This window comes from Jaculus jaculus, chromosome 1, assembly GCF_020740685.1.
Source record: "Jaculus jaculus isolate mJacJac1 chromosome 1, mJacJac1.mat.Y.cur, whole genome shotgun sequence".
NCBI lineage: Eukaryota > Metazoa > Chordata > Mammalia > Rodentia > Dipodidae > Jaculus > Jaculus jaculus.
Genome location: NC_059102.1, coordinates 151,990,853 through 152,013,886, shown reverse-complemented (window position 1 = coordinate 152,013,886; position 23,034 = coordinate 151,990,853). Strand labels below are relative to the sequence as shown.

At 52.7% G+C, this 23,034-nt stretch overlaps 3 protein-coding genes across 10 annotated transcripts in view; 2 read left to right on the top strand and 1 right to left on the bottom strand.

Annotated features, from left to right (window-relative positions):
* The first annotated feature begins 3,866 nt into the window (after positions 1–3,866).
* On the top strand, positions 3,867–9,245 carry Entpd8 (ectonucleoside triphosphate diphosphohydrolase 8). 4 transcript variants are annotated; one of them, XM_004654136.2, is made up of 10 exons: positions 3,867–4,111; positions 5,287–5,423; positions 5,516–5,633; positions 6,442–6,592; positions 6,721–6,880; positions 6,998–7,225; positions 7,311–7,574; positions 7,759–7,869; positions 8,247–8,381; positions 8,486–9,245. In XM_004654136.2, exons 2-10 carry the CDS (start codon positions 5,298–5,300, stop codon positions 8,675–8,677), a joined length of 1,485 nt encoding a protein of 494 aa, XP_004654193.2. In that variant the 5' UTR covers positions 3,867–4,111; positions 5,287–5,297; the 3' UTR covers positions 8,678–9,245. The 4 variants fall into 4 exon arrangements, with proteins under 4 accessions (XP_004654193.2, XP_045017173.1, XP_045017169.1 ...); XM_045161238.1 differs by having other exon boundaries at positions 8,241–8,381; XM_045161234.1 differs by having other exon boundaries at positions 6,412–6,592.
* On the bottom strand, positions 9,213–21,100 carry Noxa1 (NADPH oxidase activator 1). The gene is made up of 12 exons (XM_045161244.1): positions 20,731–21,100; positions 16,958–17,040; positions 15,769–15,877; positions 14,480–14,614; positions 14,189–14,296; positions 13,055–13,105; positions 10,628–10,673; positions 10,375–10,433; positions 10,066–10,208; positions 9,730–9,844; positions 9,510–9,624; positions 9,213–9,393 (listed from the first exon to the last, which is right to left on the bottom strand). Exons 1-12 carry the CDS (start codon positions 20,902–20,904, stop codon positions 9,263–9,265), a joined length of 1,269 nt encoding a protein of 422 aa, XP_045017179.1. The 5' UTR covers positions 20,905–21,100; the 3' UTR covers positions 9,213–9,262.
* An 84-nt stretch (positions 21,101–21,184) lies between these two features.
* The window catches only part of Exd3 (exonuclease 3'-5' domain containing 3), a 100,233-nt gene continuing 98,383 nt past the window's right edge, over positions 21,185–23,034 (top strand). For 2 of the 5 annotated variants that reach the window (XM_045142332.1, XM_045142330.1), the window contains exons 1-2: positions 21,259–21,274; positions 21,518–21,595. The gene's annotated coding sequence lies outside the window, so the exon portion shown is untranslated. Of the gene's footprint in view, positions 21,275–21,517; positions 21,596–23,034 lie in introns of those variants that run through there. The other 3 variants (XM_045142334.1, XM_045142333.1, XM_045142331.1) reach the window with 2 other exon arrangements.

Below are 23,034 nucleotides of genomic sequence, written 5' to 3'. Positions count from 1 at the left end.
CTTTATCCTGCAAAATTATTCATTCAAATAGATGGAGAAATAAGGACATTCCACGACAAAAGCAGGCTAAAAGAGTATTTGAAGACAAAACCAGCTCTACAGAAAATACTTGAAAGAATCTTCCATGTTGAAGAAAAAGAAAAGCACACATATAAGGAACCAGGAAAAAACAAACAATACTCAAATACTAGTTAACACAAGAGAGGAAAGGTAAAACCGGAAGAACTATAAAGAAAATGGCACAAACAAATACACACCTTTCAATATTATCTATTAATATCAATGGCCTCAATGCCCCAACGAAAAGGCATAGGTTCGCAGACTGGGTTAAAAAGCAGGATTCTTCAATTTGTTGCCTCCAAGGAACCCACCTTTCTACAAAGGATGGACACTATCTTAGGGTGAAAGGTTGGAAAACGGTGTTTCAAGCAAATGGACCTAGAAAACAAGCAGGGGTTGCTATCCTAATATCTGACAAGGTAGACTTCAGTCCAACATTTGTTAAGAAACATAAAGAAGGTCACTATATATTGATTAAAGGCACCCTCCAACAGGAGGACATTACAATCCTAAACATATATGCACCTAACATGATCAAACAAATTCATCAAACAAATGCTATTAGAACTAAGGTCACAGATAACACCAAACACAGTGGCAGTAGGTGATTTCAACACCCCACTCTCATCAATTGACAGGTCATCCCAGGAAAAAAAATAAACAGAGAGGCATCTGGACTAAATGAGGTCATAGAAGGAATGGACCTAATAGATATCTACAGGACATTTCATCCAAATGTTGCAGAATATACATTCTTTTCAGCAGCACATGGAACATTCTCTAAAATAGACCATGTATTAGGATACAAAGCAAATTTTAACAAATATAGGAAAATTGAAATAATTCCTTGCATTCTATCTGACCACAATGGAATCAAACTACAAATCAATAGCAAGAAAGGCTATAGAGCATACACAAAATCATGGAAATTAAACAACACACTACTAAATGATGAGTGGGTCAATGAAGAAATCAAGGAGGAAATCAAAAAATTCAGAGTCAAATGATAATGAGAACACAACAAACCAAAATCTCTGGGACACAATGAACACAGTCCTAAGAGGTAAATTTATAGCTTTAAGTGCCTATATTAAGAAATTAGAAGGCGGGTGTGGTGGCGCACGCCTTTAATCCCAGCACTCAGGAGCAGAGGTAGGAGGATCGCCGTGAGTTTGAGGCCACCCTGAGACTCCATAGTGAATTCTAGGTCAGCCTGAGCCAGAGTGAGACCCTACCTCAAAAACCAAAAAAAAAAAAAAAAGAAATTAGAAAGGTCACAAGTAAATGACCTAATGCTTCACCTTAAAGCCTTGGAAAAAGAAGAACAAGGTAAACCAAAAATCAGTAGATGGGAAGAAATAATAAAGATTAGGGCAGAAATTAATGAAATAGAAACAAAAAGAAAAAATCCAAAGAAACAATGAAACAAAGAGTTGGTTCTTTGAAAGGACAAATAAGATTGATAAACCCTTAGCAAATCTGACTAAAAGAAAGAGAGAAGAGACACAAATTAATAAAATTAGAGATGAAAAAGTTAACATCACAGCAGATGCCAGAGAAATTCAAAAAGTCATAGGGACATACTATAAAAGCATATACTCCACAAAGTATGAAAATCTGAAAGAAATGGATGAGTTCCTTGATTTATATGACCTACCTAAATTAAATCAAGATGAGATTAATCACTTAAATAGACCTATAACAAGCATGGAGATCTGAACAGTTATCAAATAAATAAGGAAAAAATTTTTAAATAAATAAATAGAGCCAGATGCACAAAGTGGCACATGTGCCTGGAGTTCATTTGCAGTGGCAGGAAGCCCTGGCCATACTTTCTGCTTCTTTCTCAAATACATAATTTAAAAAAAAAAAAATTGAGTTGGGAGCCAGGCATGGTAGCACACGCCTTTAATCCCAGCACTCGGGAGGCAGAGGTAGGAGGATCGACATGAGTTTGAGGCCATCCTGAGACTAAAGAATGAATTCCAGGTCAGCCTGGGCTAGAGTGAGACCCTACCTTGAAGAACAAAAACAAACAAACAAAAATTGGGTTGGGGAGCAGGGTGTGGTGGCACATGCCTTTAATCCTAGCACCCTGGAGGCAGAGGTAGGAGGAGCTCTGTGAGTTCAAAGGCAGCCGGGGAGTACACAGTGAGTTCCAGGTCAGCCTGGGCTAGAGAGAGAACCTACATTGAAATCTCTCCTTCCAAAAAGGTGCTGGGATTGGAGAGATTGCTCAGTGGTTAAAGGCACTACCTTGCAAAGCCTAATAGCCAGGGTTTGATTCCCTGGTATTCATGTAAAGTCAGATGCACAAAGTAACCCATGTGTCTGGAGTTCATTTATAATGGCAAGAGGCCCTGGTGTACCCATATTCTCTCCCTCAAATGAATACATAAATAAAATATTTTTTTCCTGGAATTCACTATGTAGTCTCAGGCTGCCCTTGAACTCACCAAGATCCTCCTACTTCTACCTCCCAACTGCTGGGATTAAAGGTATGGGCCACCACACCTAGCCTAATAAAATGTTTTATAAAAAAAATTTAATTGGGCTGGAGGAGGGCTCAGTAGCTAAAGGTGTTTGCTTGCAAGCCTACTGGCTTGAGTTAATTCCCCAGGAACTACATAAATGGCAATGGGAGGTGGAGCCAGGAGAATCTGGAAGTTCAGGAAAAGTGATGGCAAAAGAGACCTTGCCTCAAAAGGGTCGAAGAGAAAGAGAAATACCCAAGGCTGTCCTCTGACCTCCGCAAGTCATGGCAAGCACACACACCTACACATCAGAAAGACTGCACACATCAGCTGGGCATGGTGGCGTACGCTTTTGATCTCAGCACACGGGACGCAGAGGTAGAAAGATCGCCGTGAGTTCAAGGTCAGCCTGAGAATACATAGTGAATTCCGGGCCAGCCTGCGCTAGAGCAAGACCCTACCTCAAAAAAAAAAAAAAAGAAAAAAAAAGAAAAAAAAGCAAACAAAACAAAACAGCACACATATAGGGCTGGAGAGATGGCTTAGTGGTTAAGCACTTGCCTGTGAAGCCTAAGGACCCCGGTTCGAGGCTCAATACCCCAGGACCCACGTTAGCCAGATGCACAAGGGGGCGCACAGGTCTGGAGTTCATTTGCAGTGGCTGGATACCCTGGCGTGTTCATTCTCTCTCTCTCTCTGTCGCTCTCAAATAAATAAAAATAAAACAACAAAAAAAATTTTAAAAAAGCACACACATATTAACATACACACACAAATGACAAAAAATAGAGAAAATAATTTTTCTTTTTTTTTTTGTTTTTTTGAGGTCAGGTCTCACTCTAGCCCAGGCTGACCTGGAATTCACTATGTAGTCTCAGGGTGGCCTTGAACTCTCAGCAATACTCCTACCTCTGCCTCCCAAGTGCTGGGATTAAAGGCATGTGCCACCACGCCCAGCTGAGAAAATAAAAATTCTGACAATTTCATACATGTTGATTTTGATCAAACGCACCCTACATTTCCCTCCTTTATCCCCCCAGCCCCACTCTACCCCTTTTTCTTCCCACCCTATATTTTAAAAGTCCAAGCAGGGCTAAAGGAGAGAGGCCTCTGTCCCTCCTTTCTCCGCAGCTGCCAGTCCTGGGCCTCTGGCCTCCGGGTCACCTGTCATCTGACTCTGCTCAAAGCCTGGTCCCAGTGGGCGGGGCCGAGGGCAAGGTCTACAACAATGAGGGGAAACCTGGGATTCCCAAGATCTGCTCACCCTCCTATCTCCACAGCAGCTTCAAAGGTCATCTTCAGCCCGGGGCATTGCCCCTCCTCCCTCACCAGGGGTGCAGGGCAAGCCTGCAGTTGATACCGCAGTGTCAAGCTGGTGGACAGTGGACTCTGGGCAACAGGTGGAAAGCGGGCCTGTCCCTCCTGGCCACAGCCCAGGTTCAGGTGGGCGGAGCCTGGGGTGAAAGGCAGCAGGTGATTGGGATCGTGGTGTCCAGGTACCGCGCTTCTTCCTTCCCGTTGTCCCTGAAGACTGGCTCAAGAGACTTCTGGTCTGGGGGGTGAGGGGACTGTCCTAGGTAAGTGGTTTTCTGTCCTGGGTGTGTGTGTGGGGGGGAGGAGCCTTACCATATCCTCTTTTTCTGCTTACTCAGCCTCAGGTGCTAGATTCCCAGAGGGGAGGGGTCCCTAGAGTCTTGGCTCCTACCTTTTATCCACTTACCTCTGCAGTGGAGTGCTTATTTGAGATGCAAACCTGGTCCTGGGCAAATCACCTCTCCTGTCTTGCCTCAGTGGACCTCCTTTGATGGGCTTATGTACCAGCTATCCTGTGCCCAGTCCAGCCTCTGCTTGCGACTCATGAAACATGGGGAGTGTCCGCATTCTTGGGCGGGGCGGCAGGGGGGGTCGGCATGCATGCCACAGAGTACAAAGTCATAGACTCAAAGTTCCCAAACCTCAGAGGATGCCTTTGATTTTGACTAGTCCGGTGGGCAGCAGTGTCCAGGATGAAGCTGGCCTGGAGCAGGGTGACCCTCATGTGCATGGGTGAATTAGAGTGGTTTGGGGCTGAGGCCTCCTGCCGGGCTCCAGGGCATTCGTGTGTCAAACTTGGTCAGCTGCCCAAGGCCATCTGGAGTCAACTAAAAAAAAAAAAAAAAATCTCAACGATTAGAGGAATACAAGGTTGGTTTTCAGAAAGAAAACAAATGTCTTTGTTAAGAAGTCTAGGATAGCAGCTGGCCTCACAGGGGTACTGGATTCCATGTGTGACATAGTTCTGGCCTTAGGGCTCCCAGGGAGAAGTCCTGTTCTGGAGAGCCTGAAGGAGAGCCTTAAGCTCAGGCCAGAGCTGAGCCTCTTCCTGGGGGAGCAGGGGGGAGGGGGAAGGAAGTAGGGCACCTGAGCAGAGCTGCTCTGAAGCATAGATGGGCCCCGAGGAGGCATATACGAAGTTCCCTTGCCCTCTTATAGTGGTATTACCAAGAAGGGCTGCGTCCTCAGACAATGCATCATGCTGGCCCCAGGCGCTCCCAGATGCTGTTGGGCTTACCTGGCTTGGCTCTGTGCATTGTTCTTTCCCTGTCTACCGTGGCCGTTCCTGCTACCGACCTGGCTGAGAAAGGCTGCCCAAGCCCCAGGTGGGCGGTGTCCAAATGAGATGGGGGTGTGTTAAGACCCTGCCTCCAGAGAGGTCTGTGGTATGGGCAGCAGGCAGTCTGGGTGCCCACATCACACACCCCTACATTTTCAGCCCTTCCTACGATGGGGCTCTCCTGGAAGGAGCGGGTCTTCATGACTCTGCTGGGGGCAGCAACGGCGTCTGGCCTCACCGTCCTCGTCCTCATCTTGGTGGAGGCCACCTACGTCCTCCTGCCTGCACACATCAAGGTTTGGCTCAGGGACCCAACGGGGAAGGCTGGCCGGGCTGGGACCCTGGGAGGCTGCTCCCCACACCCTCTTGACCCTAGTGTTGTTTCTAGTTCGGGATCGTGTTCGATGCTGGCTCCTCCCACACATCCCTCTTTGTGTACCAGTGGCCAGCAAACAAGGAGAAGGACACGGGTGTGGTCAGCCAGGCCCTGGCCTGCCAGATAGAAGGTCAGTGGGCAGTCCTAGAGAAGGTGCTGGACTGGTCATGGCTGCCTGGCTGAACTTGCCGCTGGTAACTAGAGGCCCGGCTCGAGAGACCACTTGGTACCAGGTGAAAGCTGTCTTTCTAGTCCTTAGAGAATCAGATTGACCTGAAGGAAAAGGACTTAGAGAGGCGGAGTGACCGGCCAAGGTCACACAACTGGGCAGCGGGATGCAGGGCTGGCGCTGCGGTGAGAACCCACACCGTAACTGGACCCTCAAGTCCCGTACCTGGCTTTCCCCCACCTCTAGCCAGGACCCTTTCTGCTGCCCCTCACCCCTGCCCAGTTTCCATACCTAAGCACCACGCAGCTCTGAGAGCAGAAGCCACCAGCTACAGGGTCTTGAGTCCATTTCCTAGGGTTCCTCTCAGTTCTAGATATCAGAGGCCTAAGGGCCCAGGGGTTATAGGACCAGCCTTTCCAGGAGCCTCAAAGGCAAGGGTCTTAGGGCTGCTTTCCTCTTCTTGTAAAGACCCTGGTCACTGGGCTTGGGGCCCACCATGCAATCACGCTGCCCTCATCTTGAGGTCTCCTTTGTTGTTTGACACTGTCCAGCTGTGTAGCCCAAACTCAATTTCCCTGGCTGTGCCTCCTGAGTGCTGGGATTTCAGGGGAGTGCCACGATGCCCCACTTGAGGTCCTAAATTAAACCTGGAAGGACCCTACCCCCCCAAAAAAAAAATGCACATTCACAGTCTCCAAGAGTCATCTTTTGAGTCCACCATTTACCCTTTACCTTCAAGCTGGAGCCTTGTCCTCGGGTGCTGTTTCAGGGCCTGGAATCTCTTCCTATGCCTCTGACCCTGCACTGGCTGGGGAGAGCCTGAGGGGCTGCCTGGAGGAGGCACTGGCCTTGATCCCAAAGACCCAGCATCAAGAAACACCCACATTCCTGGGGGCCACAGCCGGAATGAGGCTGCTCAGGTGAGGTCGTCACAAGCTGTGTCTGCGAGGGGCAGCCCCAAAAGCCAGCCTCGACATCTTGGGGTGGAGTAGAGTAGGGGGCTGGGCTGGGATTTCCTTCCAACTTGGTCCTGATCCTCTCTGCGCAGACAGAAGAACAGCTCCCAGGCAAGGGATATCTTGGCTGCAGTCTCCCAAGTGCTAAGCGAGTTTCCTGTGGACTTTTGGGGTGCCAGGATCCTGGATGGACAGGATGAAGGTGCCTTTGCTTGGATCACCATCAATTATGTCCTGGGGATGCTGATCAAGGTGTGTGGGCAGCCCACGGATGGGGGCCAGTCTGAAGGGCCAAGGGTCTGGGACTGGCTTGACCAGCAGCTGGGGTCAGTGTGGCTACCCAGGGCTAAGCACCCTGTCTGTGGCCAGTATTCCTTTGGAGAGTGGATTCTGCCTGAAGAGGGGACGCAGGTGGGTGCCTTGGACCTGGGGGGAGCCTCCACTCAGATCAGCTTTGTGCCACGGGGCCCCATCCTGGACCAGAGCACCCAGGCCACCTTCCTCCTATATGGAGCCAACTATAGAATCTACACTCACAGTCATCTTTGCTTCGGTCGTGACCAGATGCTGAGCAGGCTCCTAGCCAGGCTGGCCCAGGTGAGGCTGGCCTTTGAGGAGCGGGGAAACAGGGCGGTGTGGGAGTCTGACCACTTGATGTTCATGTCTGCTCCTTTTCCCACAGGACAGCCAGGCGGCCCTGGTCCGACACCCATGCTACCACAGTGGCTACCGGGTCACACAATCCCTGGCCCCCTTGTATGAATCGCCTTGTGTCCACTTTACAGCCCCCATGAACTTCACCCAGAGCCTCGTGGTTGAGGGGACAGGCAACCCTGGGGCGTGTGTGGCAGCCATCCGGGGCCTCTTCAACTTCTCCAGCTGTAAGGGCCGAGAAGACTGTGCCTTCAATGGGGTGTACCAGCCCCCTGTGCACGGCCAGTTCTATGTGAGCTCACCCTTATTCCAAGCCCTAGTTTCTTTCTGGGGTCTCCAGTGCCCAGGTGGCCCCAGGAACATGGGAACAGGAGAACCTTGGTTGGATCTTAGGGACTCGGGCACCCATGGGAAAACCTGACCTGATGTGTCCTGGGCCTCCTGCAGGCCGGCACAGCCTTCTCCACTCCCCCCAGGCCTTCTCCAACTTCTACTACACATTCCACTTCCTGAACCTCACCGCCAGGCAGTCACTGAGCACCATCAATGCCACCATCTGGGAGTTCTGCCGGAGGCCCTGGAAGCTGGTGGGTGGCCCTGGACACCTGCCCTTGTCCCCCTGTCCCTGTGCTGAGGCAGGCGGGGCCTCTGGGGTCTTATGGGGCTTCACGGGACAGGGATTTTTTTTGGGGGGGAACCCCACACAGGCCGCAGGGTTGAGGAGTGGGCACTGGCAAGAAGGAGGGCTTGCACTGGGTGGGAAGGAGACCAAGCTCTGAGCCTGGAGGAGATGGTCACGAGGAAGGTCGCTCTGCCTGAGCTCCACAGGGACATTCCGAGATCTAGGCGCTCCCCCGCCACCTGGAGGCTTGAGGCCTGGGTGTGCAGAAGTCCCACCATAGGTGAGGGGAGGCGCATGGGGGTCCTGGGGCCCTCACCGGCTCCTTGGCTTCTGGAGTCCCAGGTGGAAGCCAACTACCCGGGGCAAGAGCGCTGGCTTCCCAACTACTGTGCCTCGGGCCTATACATCCTCACGCTGCTTCTGGAGGGCTACGGCTTCAGTGAGGACACCTGGCCCGGAGTCCAGTTCCAAAAGCAGGTGAATGCTGCCTGGAGGCTTGGCATGTGTGGTCCAGGGTGAGGACGGGATGGGGGCTTTTGCCGAAGCTACCCAGCAACGCTGAGCAGTTGCGTGTGTCACAGGCCGGCGGCATGGACATTGGCTGGACCCTGGGCTACATGCTCAACCTGACAGGAATGATCCCCGCTGAGGCACCAACTGAGGGGCGAGCTCAGAGCTACAGCACCTGGATGGCTGGAGTAGTGTTTGTGGTGCTGACCCTTGTGACAATTCTTGGGGCAGCTGCAGTTCAGCTCTTCTGGCCCCAGGACTAGGTGGTGACCAAAACTGAGCTAGATTCTGGGGAGTAATGTGTCTGCAGCACAAATGGTGTTGGGATTTAGCAGTAGCAATGTGAATGTTTACGTTGTCTGTACTCTGTGAGACAGCACCAGCTGTCCTTAGGAAAGAAAGCCCTTGACGCACAGGACCCACTGGGCCCATCCTGGACGCCCACCTTCCTGAGCCACCGGACCCCAGGGGCTTCTGTTCAGCGGGCAGATCAAGAGAGTCACATCATGACATGCCTGCCCTTACCTTGCCCTTGGGGTCACACTGGCTGTAGGGAGACCATCCCAAAGTGTAGAAACAGAAGGGGGGATGTAGCTTTGAGGAGGGGCAGCCATGGAGACAGGGTCCCCTCAGGAGGAGGGGTCAACCCAGCAGGGACCCCTAGCTCCCCACACTGTGATCAGAGCAGACCAGATGGTTGGAACTCAGGCCCCGCAGCCCAGCCTGCTCGCCTCATGCTATGAGAGCTTCAACTGGGCCTCTTTCATCACAAGTCCCAGAATATGGGTCACATCATGGTGGGGGGATAGTTTTTTTATTATTATTATTAAATCTTGCCCCAGAATTGCTTAGTGCTGGTCTCCTGGTTGGAGCCCCAGGGAAGCTGGGGCTCCCTCACAAGCACCGACCGGGACCACAAAGCACTTGGGAAAAATGCCCACGTGGCCGTCGTGGTGCCCCTCCAGCCAGGCCCCGTCCACTGTGGAGAGATGATGGGAGGTGTCTGCTTACAGCACAGGCTGAGCCCCAGAGCCGCCCACCCCAGGCCTGGGCAGCCCAGCAGTGTCGGGGAGGCGAGGGGCAGCGCTGCTCTACCTTCACATAGAACGTCCACCTTGTCTCCTCTGTGGAAGGCCAGGTCCTCGGGCCCCTGGGCAGAGTAGTCATGCTGGGCCACCACCTGGTAGAGGACTGGCCTGCCCACAGCCCCCTGCGGCAGGAAGATTAGCTTCAGGGTCAGCACAGAGGAGAGGCCTTCCCCCCAGCTGCCCGGGCTGCCACCAGCAGGCATCGTGGTCTCCCCTCCTCAGCTCACCTGGCACTGGAGTCGTAGCCCTCCAGGGCCCTCAGCCATACCCTTCCACATACTGTGCAGAGATTCATCTCCGGAAATGGGAATCCAGAGCCCCTCATCACCTCGCGCTTGATAACTGCAAAGAGTCCTGAGCATAGGCCATGGGGAGGGGGCCCCACCTAGGGACTGCAAAGAGGGCAGTGCCTGGATTTCCTTGAGGGGAATGTGTCCAGGCTTGACCCAGTGGCTGCCTAGGATCCTAGGCCTGGTCCCTGCCTGGCAAAACCCTCCAGCTCAGAACAAACCCCTCTCCCTTGCAACTCAGAGGACTTCCCCCAGGGAAGCTTTCTGACCCACCTGAGCTGCCCCAGCTGGGCCTGGTGAAGGAGGGCCTTAGCCAGCAGTGCCTGCAGACTGGACAGTCCAGCTCCTCTTGGGACTTTCAGGGCTATAGTAAAGTGGCACTGCACAGTGGCGGTCACTGAGGACTCATCTGTCCCCTAGGGACAGAAAGGCGGTCATATGGCCTTTGAAGATAGAATGGACCTAGGTCCACGGGGTGAGGGCAGAGGCTGAGGAAGGCTGGGCTGAGGGCTTGAAAGTGGATTTTGAGGGTGAGGCCTTACTTCAAGTGACCGACAGGGAAAGAGAAAGGCCAGCTCTTACCTCAGTGTCTGAAGGGTCCTCAGAGGGGCCTGCGCCAGACCCTTTGGATGCCAGCGGTCCTATAGCATAGACCAGGGCTCATGTGACCACCTTTTCCCAAAGGGGAAGCTTAGGGATAGAGGAGCGGCCTGCAGGCAGCCTTCCTCTGCCTCGAACTTTCCTTAGGAGACAAGAGTCTATCCTATGTTCCAGCTCTCTGAGGGGGGGGCTCCGTCCACAGAGCCCCCACCTCCACCATTCAGGAGCCCCTTACCTGTGGATGGAGGATCCTGGTGGCCATCTTGCTCCACTTGGGACCTCTGCAAGAGAAGCCACAGGTTGACGGGGCTTTCAGCATGGGGGTCCTAGGATGGGGCATGCTACAGGAGTCCTGGTGGGGGAGGATCTGGCCTCAAGGGAGAAACTTCCAGCCCGGGGCTTGCCAGTGCTGAGGGGATGGCCTGGGAGCTGGGCCAGCATCTAGCAGGAAGTCATAAGCCAAACCTGTGTTGGGGAGTGAATTCAGGGCCCTGACTACAGGCCCACCTGAGGAGAGGGCTGGGTCCTCACAGGCACAGAGACAATAAACTGGCTGCCTGGCACCAGTGGGGATCCATCTGCTTCCCAGGCCCTCTATAAGGCATCAGCTCATTGGGGTGGATATCCAGTGACCTAGGAGACTTAGGACAAAGTATAGGAGAGGTGTCCAGCTCAGAGTGGCCTAAACTGGGTGGCCCTCCCAAATGCTGACCTCTGGACACTCATGGGTATGCCTTGTGAGCTGAAATGAAGGTTGTGCCTCCTCTGAAGCTTACAGCCCGGCACAGAACTAGCAGGTTTAAGCTTCTGGGGACTTTTGAGCACAGCTGTAAAGGGGACACTAAGCTGTCAGGTCAGAATTAACTGAGTAACAATGAAAGAGAGTGGAGGTGACTGTCCTCACTGTGTCCTGTGATAAGCCCCAAACTAAACAGAGAACTCATGCTGCTGCAGGGGGGGAGCAGCCAGCAGGGTCTCTGCCTGCCCCCACCTCACCTAGGCACCTGGAGCTCTGTGGGCTTATGGAGTCCAGGAAGGAAGGTTGGGGTAGTTGGGGCCTCTTGACCTGTCTGTCCCTAGGCTGTCACATGATCTGATTGCTGCCTGTCCAGCACAGGCCACACTCCCTGCACTGACGGTGGCCCCACCTGGCCCCTGTGATGGGTCTGAGTGTGTGCCAGGAAGCTGACCCTTCCCCTGCCATCAGGTCACTACTGCTATCCTGGCTGTTGAGGAGGCTGCCCGCCCTTCCTGAGGCCCAGGTGTGTTCTCTGGCTCATGGCAGGTAGCTGAGTCGAACTGGCTTGTGAGATTGTGCTGAGCACTTGTTCTTTTGCTGGAGAATTAGGACTTAACCTGGGGAGGAGGGTGGTCCTCATCCTCTGGGCTTGCCCAGCATGGGGTTCAAACCTAGCCCAGTCTGCTCAAGTCCCTCTGCTACCCCTGTCCAGATGGTATATTGAAATGAGGTGTGGGTTGGAGGGATGGCTTAGTGGTTAAGGTGCTTGCCTGCAAAGCCAAAGGACCCAGGTTTGACTCCCTAGGACCCACTTGAAGCCAGATGCACAAGGTGGTGCATGTGTCTGGAGTTCGTTTGCAGTGGCTGGAGGCCCTGGTGCTCCCACTGTCTCTCTCTCTCTAATAAATGAATAAAATATTTTTAAAAATATTTAGAAATGTGCCGGGCGTGGTGGCACACACCTTTAATCCCAGCACTGGGAAGGCAGAGGTAAGAGGATTGCTATGAGTTCGAGGCCACTCTGAGACAACATAGTGAATTCCAGGTCAGTCCTGGACTAGAGTGAGACCTTACCTCGAAAAATGAAATAAATAAATAAATAAAGAAAGAAAGAAAGAAAGAAAGAGAGAGAGAGAAGGAGGGAGGGAGGAAGGAGGTGTGTTTGTAGAAGCTGAAGTTGAGGTAGTGAGGAGGGTGAAGCCTGGGGTTCAGGACTTGTTCTGTCTTCTACATCCGCAAGACTTGAGCACCCCAGGCTCAGCCTCCCCATCTGTCAAACTGAAAAAGAATTCTGTCCCATAGCATTTCACAAGACTGTCCTCCTGGTAAGTTTAGCTCAGACCCTAGTCCCCTCATTCTGGAGTCATGGTGACCCTAGGGGTCTCTCTCCAACTCCCTCAAGGGATAGTTTCATGGTAAGTGGAGCTGGAACCTGGGGAGTGGGCTGAAGAGGCCAGTTGCCTCTTCCCTGACACTGGAGCGCTTCTGTCCCTAGCTGGGAGTGGCTGTGCCCAGGGCAAGAATCCAGGCCTTCACACAGAGCCTCTGCTCCTCAGAAGCAAGAGACATCAGAGCAGAACACAGGCCCTCTCCTACCATGGTATAGCCTTGGCACCAACTTTTCCATCTTTTCGGTCTCTCTGGGCACAGTCTGGTTGGGAGGGGGGCTCTATAGGCAAGTCTTCCCCATTATTAAGATGAACAAGACCACCCGTGTTTATAGGCCAACACACTGGGATGGCAAAGCACCTCTGCCCCCCGCCCCCCACATTTCCCATCAGACTAGGAGGCTGGGCTCAATGGAAACAGGGCAGTAGGGACCAAAGAGGACTCAGAACTGCCGCGTTCTGGTTCCTTAGCGGTGGACAGTTCTGAAAAGCCAGGCAAAGACAGGCTTGGTCTGCTGGACGTCTGTCCACCTACCTGTTGAGGCCAGACTGACTGTTGGTCATCAGGTATGGTAGAAGCCACCACCTGGTGTGGGCAAGAGCACAGCTGAGTTGGTGCCCATCGGGTCTGCTCCTCCAGCCCTGTCCCTCTAGCACCTCTGCGACTCCAATCTGCTGGGTAAAGGCGGTCAATACAGGGCAACCACAGTGGGGGAAGAAAAAACACGACAAAGAAAAACAACTGGGGCTGGAGAGATGGCTTAGCGGTTAAGCGCTTGCCTGTGAAGCCTAAGGACCCTGGTTCGAGGATCGATTCCCCAGGTCCCACGTTAGCCAGATGCACAAGGGGGTGCACGCATCTGGAGTTCGTTTGCAGAGGCTGGAAGCCCTGACGTACATTCACACACTCTCTGTCTGTTGTTCTCAAATAAATAATTAAAAAAAATAGAAAAACATTTGTGCTGATAATTTCAGGTTATTTTTAGCTCAACCTTTAAAAATATTTTTGTTTCTTGGACCAGCCTTCCACTGTGATGAATGGACTCTGACAGGAGCATGAATACAGTCCCCTTTCCACACATATCCAGCCCTGCCCACCCCAGGGGCTGTTCGTGGGCAGTGCATGTTGCAGGGAGCTGCATGTGGACACACAGTGTGCAGGCCTCTGGGCACAAGTACCATTGCAAGTGACCAGACAGGGGATACGAGTGCAATGCCAAGTTAGCCCTTCTTTGTGACACTGTAAGTACGTATTATCCTGAATTCTTCCTTGCATTTTGGGAGAGAGCCACTCCCCTCTATCCCATGACTTAGGGGGCAGCTGTTGCAGGGGCTTGCTGTCTACAGCAGATATGCGAAGAAAGAGTTGACAATGACAACACTGGAAGCAGCTGGGACAGGAGTGTGGCCAGGTGGGGAGGGATGCCATCAGGAATCTTGATGAAAAGACCTGAGCTCCCTCCTTTGTATCTGGCTTCCAGAGAGTTCTGCTTCCAGGTTCACAGACCATGCAAGGACACTGACCTCCAACCTTATAACCCTTGTGCCCACAAATCTCCCATGAACGTACTACATGCCCAGCACTGCAGCTGCTTGTGAGCTCGACATGGGCTGGGGTTGCCCTCTGGGCAGCTGGACACTTAGGCTGAGAAACACCCTCGTTCTTTACCTTGGCCTTGCCGAGGAAGTCCATGGGCTCCAGGTGCTTCAAGTGCCGCCTGTGAGGCCGGAAGACTTCACCCCTGGGGACCTGCCGCAGCTGCAGGGGAACCTGTTTCTGGAGAGGGGCATTGTGGACCTGGGTGACCATAGCTACGGGAGCCTTGAGCCTTGGAGCCGCTTGGGTCCCTACCATTTTCTCACAGGCCACCCCCATCCACGTCATGCAGTTGGTCTTTGAGGGCTTAAGCACTAGACCCTAACCTCAAACCTCTCACCTGCCCTTCACTGCCCTCCTTACCCGCACTTGGTCCAAGGCAGTGTCCAGAATGTCCGGGGCTCCCTCAGGCCACTTGGAGATGGCCTCCGCTAGGGTGTTGGCAGCCTCCATCCAGAGCCCTGTCTGGCACTGTGCTGATGCCACGTTATACAGCACCTGGGAGTAAGGGCTGAGGTGACCACAGGGCTCATGACCTCCACGTGGGCTTCCCAAACCCCAGCAGCCAAGAAGCTCTTCTGTCAAGCTGGCATGCGGGCTGTGGGTAGGGATCAGGCCACCTGGCTCCATTGTAGCAAAAAGCAAGTAGTCATGGCCTGTGTCCAGTTCAACTCTGGCAGGGCCATAGTTTGCTTTGGGTCCTTTCCTGCTTAGGCCAGCAGAGGCAGCTCTGTGTGTCTCAAGTGTCCCCTTGGCCTGTGCTACCCCAATCTGGCACCCATCACCCTACACTAGCCCCAGTCACTACTTCCTACACTTCTTTGTGGTGTGTCTGAGGAGGGTCCCCACTGGGGGACCTAAGGGCACTCAGAACCCTACATGCAGTGGGATAGGACATTCTCATGGGCAGGTGGACTGGGATAAGGCGGTTCTACAGCCTCAGTGACACGCGCAGTCAGGTGAGGCTCTGAGAGCCCATCCTCTCACAGAATCCAGCCAGCTTGGCTTCAAAGGGAGGATACCACCCATGCTTCCTTGTGGCCCTTAGTTCCTATAACCTGCCACGTCACACCTGAGTTCCTACAGCCAGCTGTCCCTTGGCCTGGTCGTGGGTACTGCCAAGCCAACCCCCACTCTGCACAGCACCATGACTGGGCTGGCAAGCAGAATGCCTTTGGCCTGGCTTCTGGACCCTCCCTGGGCGATCTTTCCCCATGTTGCCTTTCCTGTGACTCATGTTTCCCCAGTGCCCTTCCCTCTCAAGCACGGTAGCAGGTGTCCAGGAACAGTCATGCCCCTGCTCGCCTCCTCCCCCACCCAATCAGCCTCTCACCTGACCATGATCTCTAAGCCCGCCCCTTTCCCATGTGAGCCTCCACCAGCTGTCTAGAAAGATTGCGACTAACCCCCAGTCCTCCACTGTGGTCCCACCCTCCTTGGGCAAGCAAGGGGCCAGGAGATTTCAAGTCTCCAAGAGACCCTGGCCAGACAGGGCAGCTTACCATGACACACATAGGTTGCACCTTCAAGTCTCTAACCCCACAGACTGCACCTTAGGATTCCCATGGCAACCCACAGCCATAGATAGAACCCCGAGCCCCAGGTTGCAGCCCTTGGCAACTAGGATCTGCCCAAGTCTTGCGCCCACTCACCTCCCAAGCTTGCAGCCTGAAGTGCAGGCCCAGTTGATTATAGTCAATGGCAGCATTACCCCTCAGCTGTACCAGGGCTAGCTGAAAGTCAGAGAGAGCCTCCAGGAACCTGTGGGCAGCAAAGCCTGTCAGCAGCCACAAGGAGGAGGCGAGCCTGTGAACTGCAGTCTTCAAGTGTCCAAGCATTCTCTCCCCACCAGTTCTGGGGAGGCCTAAGAGCGGTAGTGAACACCCAGATCTTAGCACTTTGCGGGTACTCAAGTCCAGACAAATGTACTGAGCAGAAGGGCTGTATGGGGTTTGGTTTTTTTTAAACAATGTTTTTAAATTATTTGAAGCTCGGCATGGTGGCACACACCTTTAAATCCCAGAACTCGGCAAGCAGAGGTAGGAAGATTGCCATGAATTTGAGACCACCCTGAGACTACATAGTGAGTTCCAGGTCAGCCTGGATTAGAGTAAGACCCTACTTTGAAAAACCAATATATATATATATATATATATTTTAATTTGAGAGGGACAGAAAGGGAGACAGGGAATGAATATGGGCACACTGGGGTCTCCTGCCATTGCAAATGAACTCCAGACATATGTGTCACTTTGTGCATCTGGTTTTGTGTGGGAATGGGGGGATTGAACCTGGGTTATCAGGCTTTGCAAGCAAGTGCCTTTAACCACTGAGCCATCTCTCCAGCCCCACGTACGTTGGAGTTTGAGTCCATTGCCAAGTTCTGTTCTGCCTCATGGGCACCCACACCCTCTGCCTGAGAGAGGCCCCCACCTGTACCCTAGACTTCCCGCTGTCCTAGGCACTCATAGCCCAACCACGTGGGAGCCTTACTTTCCAAACTCGGAGCTCCCAATTCTAGCTAGAAGTCTTCTGTCCCCCACTAGACATTCCACATCCCGCAGGCAGTCCTCCTTGTCTGATTGGAGCCTGTAGCTCTGATTATTTCCCCTCCCTTCTTCTTCCTAGAAATCTGGGTGACTGCTCATGTCTGGGACAAGCTCTGGTCTCCACATCTGCAAACCAGCTGCAAGCACGCACTACTACAGACATGGAGGCACGGGATGCTGAGAGAGCACCCGGGCAATCTCGACCACAGAGTCCTCAGCTAGAGGGGACCCAGAGGAGAGAGGGAAGGGAGGGGAGAACGTGGGTTTGTGGAGACAAAGGGCCGGTGCTCACCTTCCCAGCTGGAAGTTAGCCACTCCCCGTTGAAGGAAGCCAACAGCCATGCAGGGGTCCTTGGTCACTGCTTGGTCAAATGCCTAGGGACAAAAATGCCCCGTGGAACACCCAGATCTGTAACCCGGTGCCACAGGTGCACACAGAGATCCATGGAGTGCTAAGAGCTGCCTGGAGCCTGGACAGGCTCCTCCGCTGCCTCACAATGTGCTCAAGGGAACACATCTTGTCTACAAGGAGGACAGACAGCTGCTGGAAGGAACGCATTGGTAACAGTTACCTCTGGGGAAGGGGCTGGGCAGCAGTTTTGGGTTTTCTTTTAATGCTTATTCTTTTGTGTGTGCACACATGTGTGTTCATGTATGGATGCGGGTGTGCGTGCCATGGCATATGTGTGGAGACTGCGTTGGGCCACAAGTCCTCACCTACCTAGTTTGAGGCAGAGTCTCTCGTTCTCCTTGTTCACCATTGCACTCACAGGCTAGCTGCTTGGCTCTGGGAGATTACCCTGCCTCAGCCTCCCCTCTCTCTGTAGATGCACCATGATGATAGATGCCTGGTTCCGGGAATCCAAACTCACGTCCTCATGCTTGTAAGACAAGCACGTTATCCACTGAGCCGTTGCCCCCACCCCTGCCCTTTTTAATGCTGAGTCTTGTGTGTGTGCTCATGGGTATAGGGTGCATGTCAGGGTGGGGGAGTGTATGTGCACATGTACATGCATGTGAAGGCCAGAGGATGACCTCGGGTGTCATCCTCAGGAGTCATCCACTTTTTTTTTTTTTTTTTTTGGTTTGTTTTTCAAGGCAGGGTCTCATCATTGTAGCCCAGGCTGGCCTGGAATTCACTATGGAGTCTTGAACTCACAGCAATCCTCCTACCTCTGCCTCCCAAGTGCTGGGGTTAGAGGCGTGCGCCACCACGCCCAGCTTAGGAGTCATCCACTTTTTGAGACAGGGTTTTTCATTGGCCTGGTATTCTCATTTAATTAGGCTAAACAGTCTGGCCATGGGGCCCCAGGGAGTCTTCTCCCTTCTCAGACTCCCCTGTGCTGGGTAAAAGCATGTACCACCAAGTAATTTTTCTCCTTAAAAAAATTTTTTAAATTCTTTTAAAATTTTTATTTGAATGGGAGGGAGGGAGAATGGGCACATCAGGGTCTTCAGTCACTGCAAATAAACTCCAGATGCATGTGCTACCTTGTGCATCTGGCTTACGTGGGTACTGGGGAACCACACCTGACTGAATCCTATGGCTTTGCAGGCAAGTGCCTTAACCATTAAGCCATCTCTCCATGGCCCCCCTTTTTTTTTCTTGAGGTAGGGTTTCACTCTAGAGCAGGTTGACCTGGAATTCACTATGTAGTCTCAGGATGGCCTTGAACTCACAGTGATCCTCCTACCTCTGCCTCCTGAGTGCTGGGATTAAAGGTGTGTGCCACCACACCTGGCTTGCTCCAGACCTTCTTATGTATTTTAAACTGAGTTTTTGGAGATTGAACTCAAGTTTATAAAGCACACCTTTACTGACTGAACTGTCCCACCCAGCTCCAGATTATGTGTCTGTGTGTGTGTTAGAGAAGGAGGTAGGTAGAGAATGACCACACCAGGGCCTCTTGCCACTGCGAACGAACTCCAGATGTATGTGCCACCTTGTCCACCTGGTTTACATGTGTACTGGGGTGTAGAACCTGGGTCCTTGGGCTTCACAGGCAAGTACTTTAACCACTAAGCCATCTCTCTAGCCCCAGATTATTTTATTTAAAAAAAATCTCTTCTAGCATTTCACACAAAATAGCACAGTAGCTATTAGAATTAGAACACAGAAATTTTAGTATGACTGCATGGAAAGCAGAGCTCTTCCTAAAACCAGACTCAGAAATGTGTGTTCCTAGTGGAGACAGCAGCCGTCACTTAAACACAGACAAAAGGAGAGGGGGTGTGGCTTTGCTACCAAATCTGGCCAGGTGGATGCTGGCCGGTGAGCTGGGTTTGCCGAGGTCTGCAGGTGCCTTGACTAGCCCAGAGGTGGGGTGAATGCTTATGTGTGGTCCCACCACACCCAGCAGTTACATCCAACATTGTTTCACACCCATAGACTTCCGTGCAGCCACCCTAGAGCCTCACCTGACCTGCACTCCAGACCGTCAGTTTTCTTTATTACCAACTGCTCCACCTGCTTGAGAGCTTCTGTGTAACTGGTATGCCTATCCTCATACATGGATTCATTTTATTGACTTTAGACCAATGCTTCCTCTTATGGCCGGGAATTTCACACAGCCCTGTCCCCTCTCTAGTTACTATGAGAGGGAATGAGTTGGCCTAACACATGACTCAGTGTTGAACCACCTGGTGACACCCTTAGATTTCTTTTCCTGGACAATAACATTTGAACAAGGAAATCGTTACTGAAATAATTGTGGGTGAATTGCAGATGGAAGAAACAGAAAAGGACTGCAGAGATGGCTCAGCAGTTAAGGTGCTTGCCTACAAAGCCTAATAACCCGGGTTCAATTCCCCAGTACCTGTATAAGGCTGGATGCACAATGTGGCGCATGCGTCTAGAGTTTGTTTGCAGTGGCTGAAGGCCCTGGCGTGCCCATTCTTTGTCTCTTCTCTGCTTGCAAATAAATACAACACAGGAATCCGGGCCTGGTGGTGCATGTCTTTGATCCCAGACTCAGGAGGCTGAGGTAGGAGGATTGCTGTGAGTTTGAGGCCAGCCTGAGACTACAAAGTGAATTCCAGGTCAAAAGCACACACAAAGAGGAACTCCCCTTCACTGGGCCCTGTGTTTCCTATGGTATGTGTTGCAGAATGCATGGATACTTTCCCATGGTGCTTGGCGACTGCTTCCCATCTAGGTGTGTCCAGGCAGATGTCACTGCTTGTGTGAATGACTGTGGGAACCTGGTCATCTGAGTGGTGGGCAGGGTGCTGTGGGCTTATGTCACAACCCAGGGATAGGCATCACTTTAATGAGCACAAAACATTTAGAAAGGCAGAAGGGGCACCCTCTTCCTGCTCAGGGCATGCACTCCTGAGCTCTTGAATCTGTTTTGAGAGGCAAAGGAGACAGGTGAGTTCTCAGAACTGAGCAGGCAGACCTTGCGGCTCGCCTCATTACTGCAGACATCTGCTGAAGCCTCCTTACACTTGTACCTAAGGCGAGGGGAATGCAGGGAGACCACCCCACTCTGATCCATCCTGTCTTCAGGTATGTCCCATCCTCAGTCCTGAGCAGCTGAGCCAGCACTGGCCCAGGTGCTAAGGAACTTGAGGATGACCTCAATACACAGAGGGGTCTCTTAACTACACAGTTCCCACCTGCCCCAGTTCCTGAGGAGGGACCACTTGAGAGTCGATCCCCAGGTAAGTTGAAGGCAAGGGCAGGGAACTTTTAAGATGACTAAGAAAGTAAATTAAGAGTATGATTGGAGGGAGGGTATTACCATCGGATATTTTTTATAATCAAGGAAAATGTTAATAAAAATTGTGAAAAAATAAAATAAAGAGTATTCTTTTCACCGGGCATGGTGGTGCACGCCTTTAATCCCAGCACTTGGGAGGCAGAGGTAGGAGGATCGCCCAGAGTTTGAGGACACCCCGAGACTACATAGTGAATTCCAGGTCTGCCTGAGCTGGTGTGAGACCCTACCTCGAAAAACCAAGGATGCCCAGCAGGAGCAAAGGATTCACTGAAGACATTCTTCATTCGCATCCCCCCTTTGGACCTCTCCTAGGGATTTGGAGGGGAGGGGGCAGAGCGCTCACCCGCAGCGCGGCCTCGGGGTCTCCGGCCAGCAGGTGCACGCAGCCCACATTGAAGCACATCCTGGCGGGTGGCTCTGGGACGTCGAAGAGGCGCAGCGCGCAGCCCCAGTCCCCCCGAGCCACGGCCTGTACACCCCGGTGCCAGTCACGCATCTGATCCCCTAGCGAGCTCATGGCGTCTAAGACACTCGCTGGGCAGCGATGGAAGTTGAAGCCTGTGGTCCGATCGCGCGCGGGGGAGTCGGGGGTGGTGGTGCAGAAGAGGGGTGTTCCGCAGTGACTGGGAACCGAGGCGAGAGGCGGCGGGACAGGCCAGGCAGGTGGGCGCCGGAGGTCCGGGACTCAGAACCACGCCCACCCAACTCCCAGACAAGGCCACGCCCACCACAGCACGGACACGCCCCCTCGCGCGGCCCCGCCCCCGGGTGCGCCGCGGCTTCCCGGCCCGCTGCAGCCCAGTGTTCCGGAGAAAGGCGTCCGGGTGCGCTGCAGCGGTGGAGCCGAGGTTCCCGGCTGGACGCCGACGGCGCGCACGCCTGCGCAGGTGAGCGAGCGATCTCGAGCTAGGTGGGCGGTCCAGCACTTGGCCGGGCCGCGTTCTCTGAGCCCCGGTGGTGCACACGGTCGCTGGCCTGGTCGCCCTTGGCGCGCTTCTTCCTCTTTGCCGCGTGCTTTAGGTCCTCTTTGCACTTGCCCTTGGCCTGGTGTGGTCTTCGCCGCGTCTGGGTACGGAGAGGCGGGACTGCCAGTCTGGTCACTGCACAGGCAACTTCTACCTTCCTCAAAGCCTTCAGACTGGATGAGGTTCACCCACGGCATGCAGGGTCGCCGGGCCTACCTCAGAGCCAGAGCTGCAGAGACAAATGTTAGTGTCACCCAAAAATCACTTGGCCCTGACCAAGTGTGGGAGTACCATGGCTTCGCCAAATTGAGTGAGAGTAAACACCACAAGAGTCCAGTCCAAAAGTCCTCAGGCCTGCTCTAACTCAGCCCCATCTACTTTCCCTCCCTGCCCTCCTTACTCTGTGGGGTTGGGGGAAACCATCTGCTCAGAGTTACAGCTGATTCTCCTCCCTGGTGACCTTAGGACAGTTGCTTAGCCTTTCAGAGCCTTCATCCTACCTTGTACAGTGGACAATGTTAACCAGTTGTGGGTGCTCAGCAAAACTTGTAAGCCTGAGTGCCCCCCGGGGCCTTGCACCCACAGTCCTGTGGACTGAGTTCCCACTGTCCTGTCTCCTGTAGGCTATGTTGTGGTCCCTCTGCTCCCAATACCTAAATCCCATCTTACCCCTGGCCTCTGTGAGGCTTGGGTACTCTGGTGGGCTACTTACCCCTCTCTTATTTCCTGCCCCTCCTCAGAAGACCAGCCTGACTCTCATCCCTGCTTTCCCTCACAGACCAAAATCTTTCCTAGTGTCCCATAGCCTAAATCGTGATCACCTCCTGTTCCCTGGTAAAGCCCAAGAGCCAGGCTCAGAGCAACTTTTCCCTGTGCGTGTGTGATGTGCCTTCAGCATAGTTCTGTCATGGTGAGCAGCAGATGGCTTGTGTTGGGCAGACAGGGATCCTGTGGAGCAGCTGCAGGAATGTCCAGAGGTGATGCCAGTGTGGGCAGGTGTGTGGCTTCTGACTCTATGATTCCATGATCTTCCTGTGACCATCATTTAAGCAACAGGATTCCCTCTGGAGACTTTCATTTTCACTGGTAAGTTTTGAGGAGGGAGTGCGGCTTGAACTGTTTTCTGAGAAACTAGATCACCTGCTACAGACTAAAGTCCAGTTCCACTAAAGTTCACCCCCAGGAATCCATGACTTTATCAAAATTCCTTATAGAGCATGGTGAGGAGTTACTTACAGGAGAGTAGAGATCCCACAGCAGCTGTACCATCGCAAGTTTTCATCCCAGCATGGATACCCACTTTGTCACAGCTGCATAGATGAGCTTCCCGTCCCTCGTTCTTCCACCCTCTTATATACTCTAACTGCCCCCAGGTTACCACACACATTACTGCATACAGCTGACATGGAGCAGCTGAGATCTCAGGGGAGGGTCTGATGATCCTTCCTGCCCCCATCCTTCTATGGGAAAATGTCAGCAGGTCCAATCTCAATAGTCGCTTGTGAGTTGTCACAGCTGATTCTGATAAAGATGACAACAGTTGTTTTTCTCAGAGGACTTTGTCACACAACAAGGGGTATGAGTTATGGAGGTCAGGTGAGATGTAGGCCCTTGTCTCCCAGCAATCCAAAGAATTTAAGGGAGCCACTACACCAGCTTTTAAACCCAAGCCCAAGGCAGAG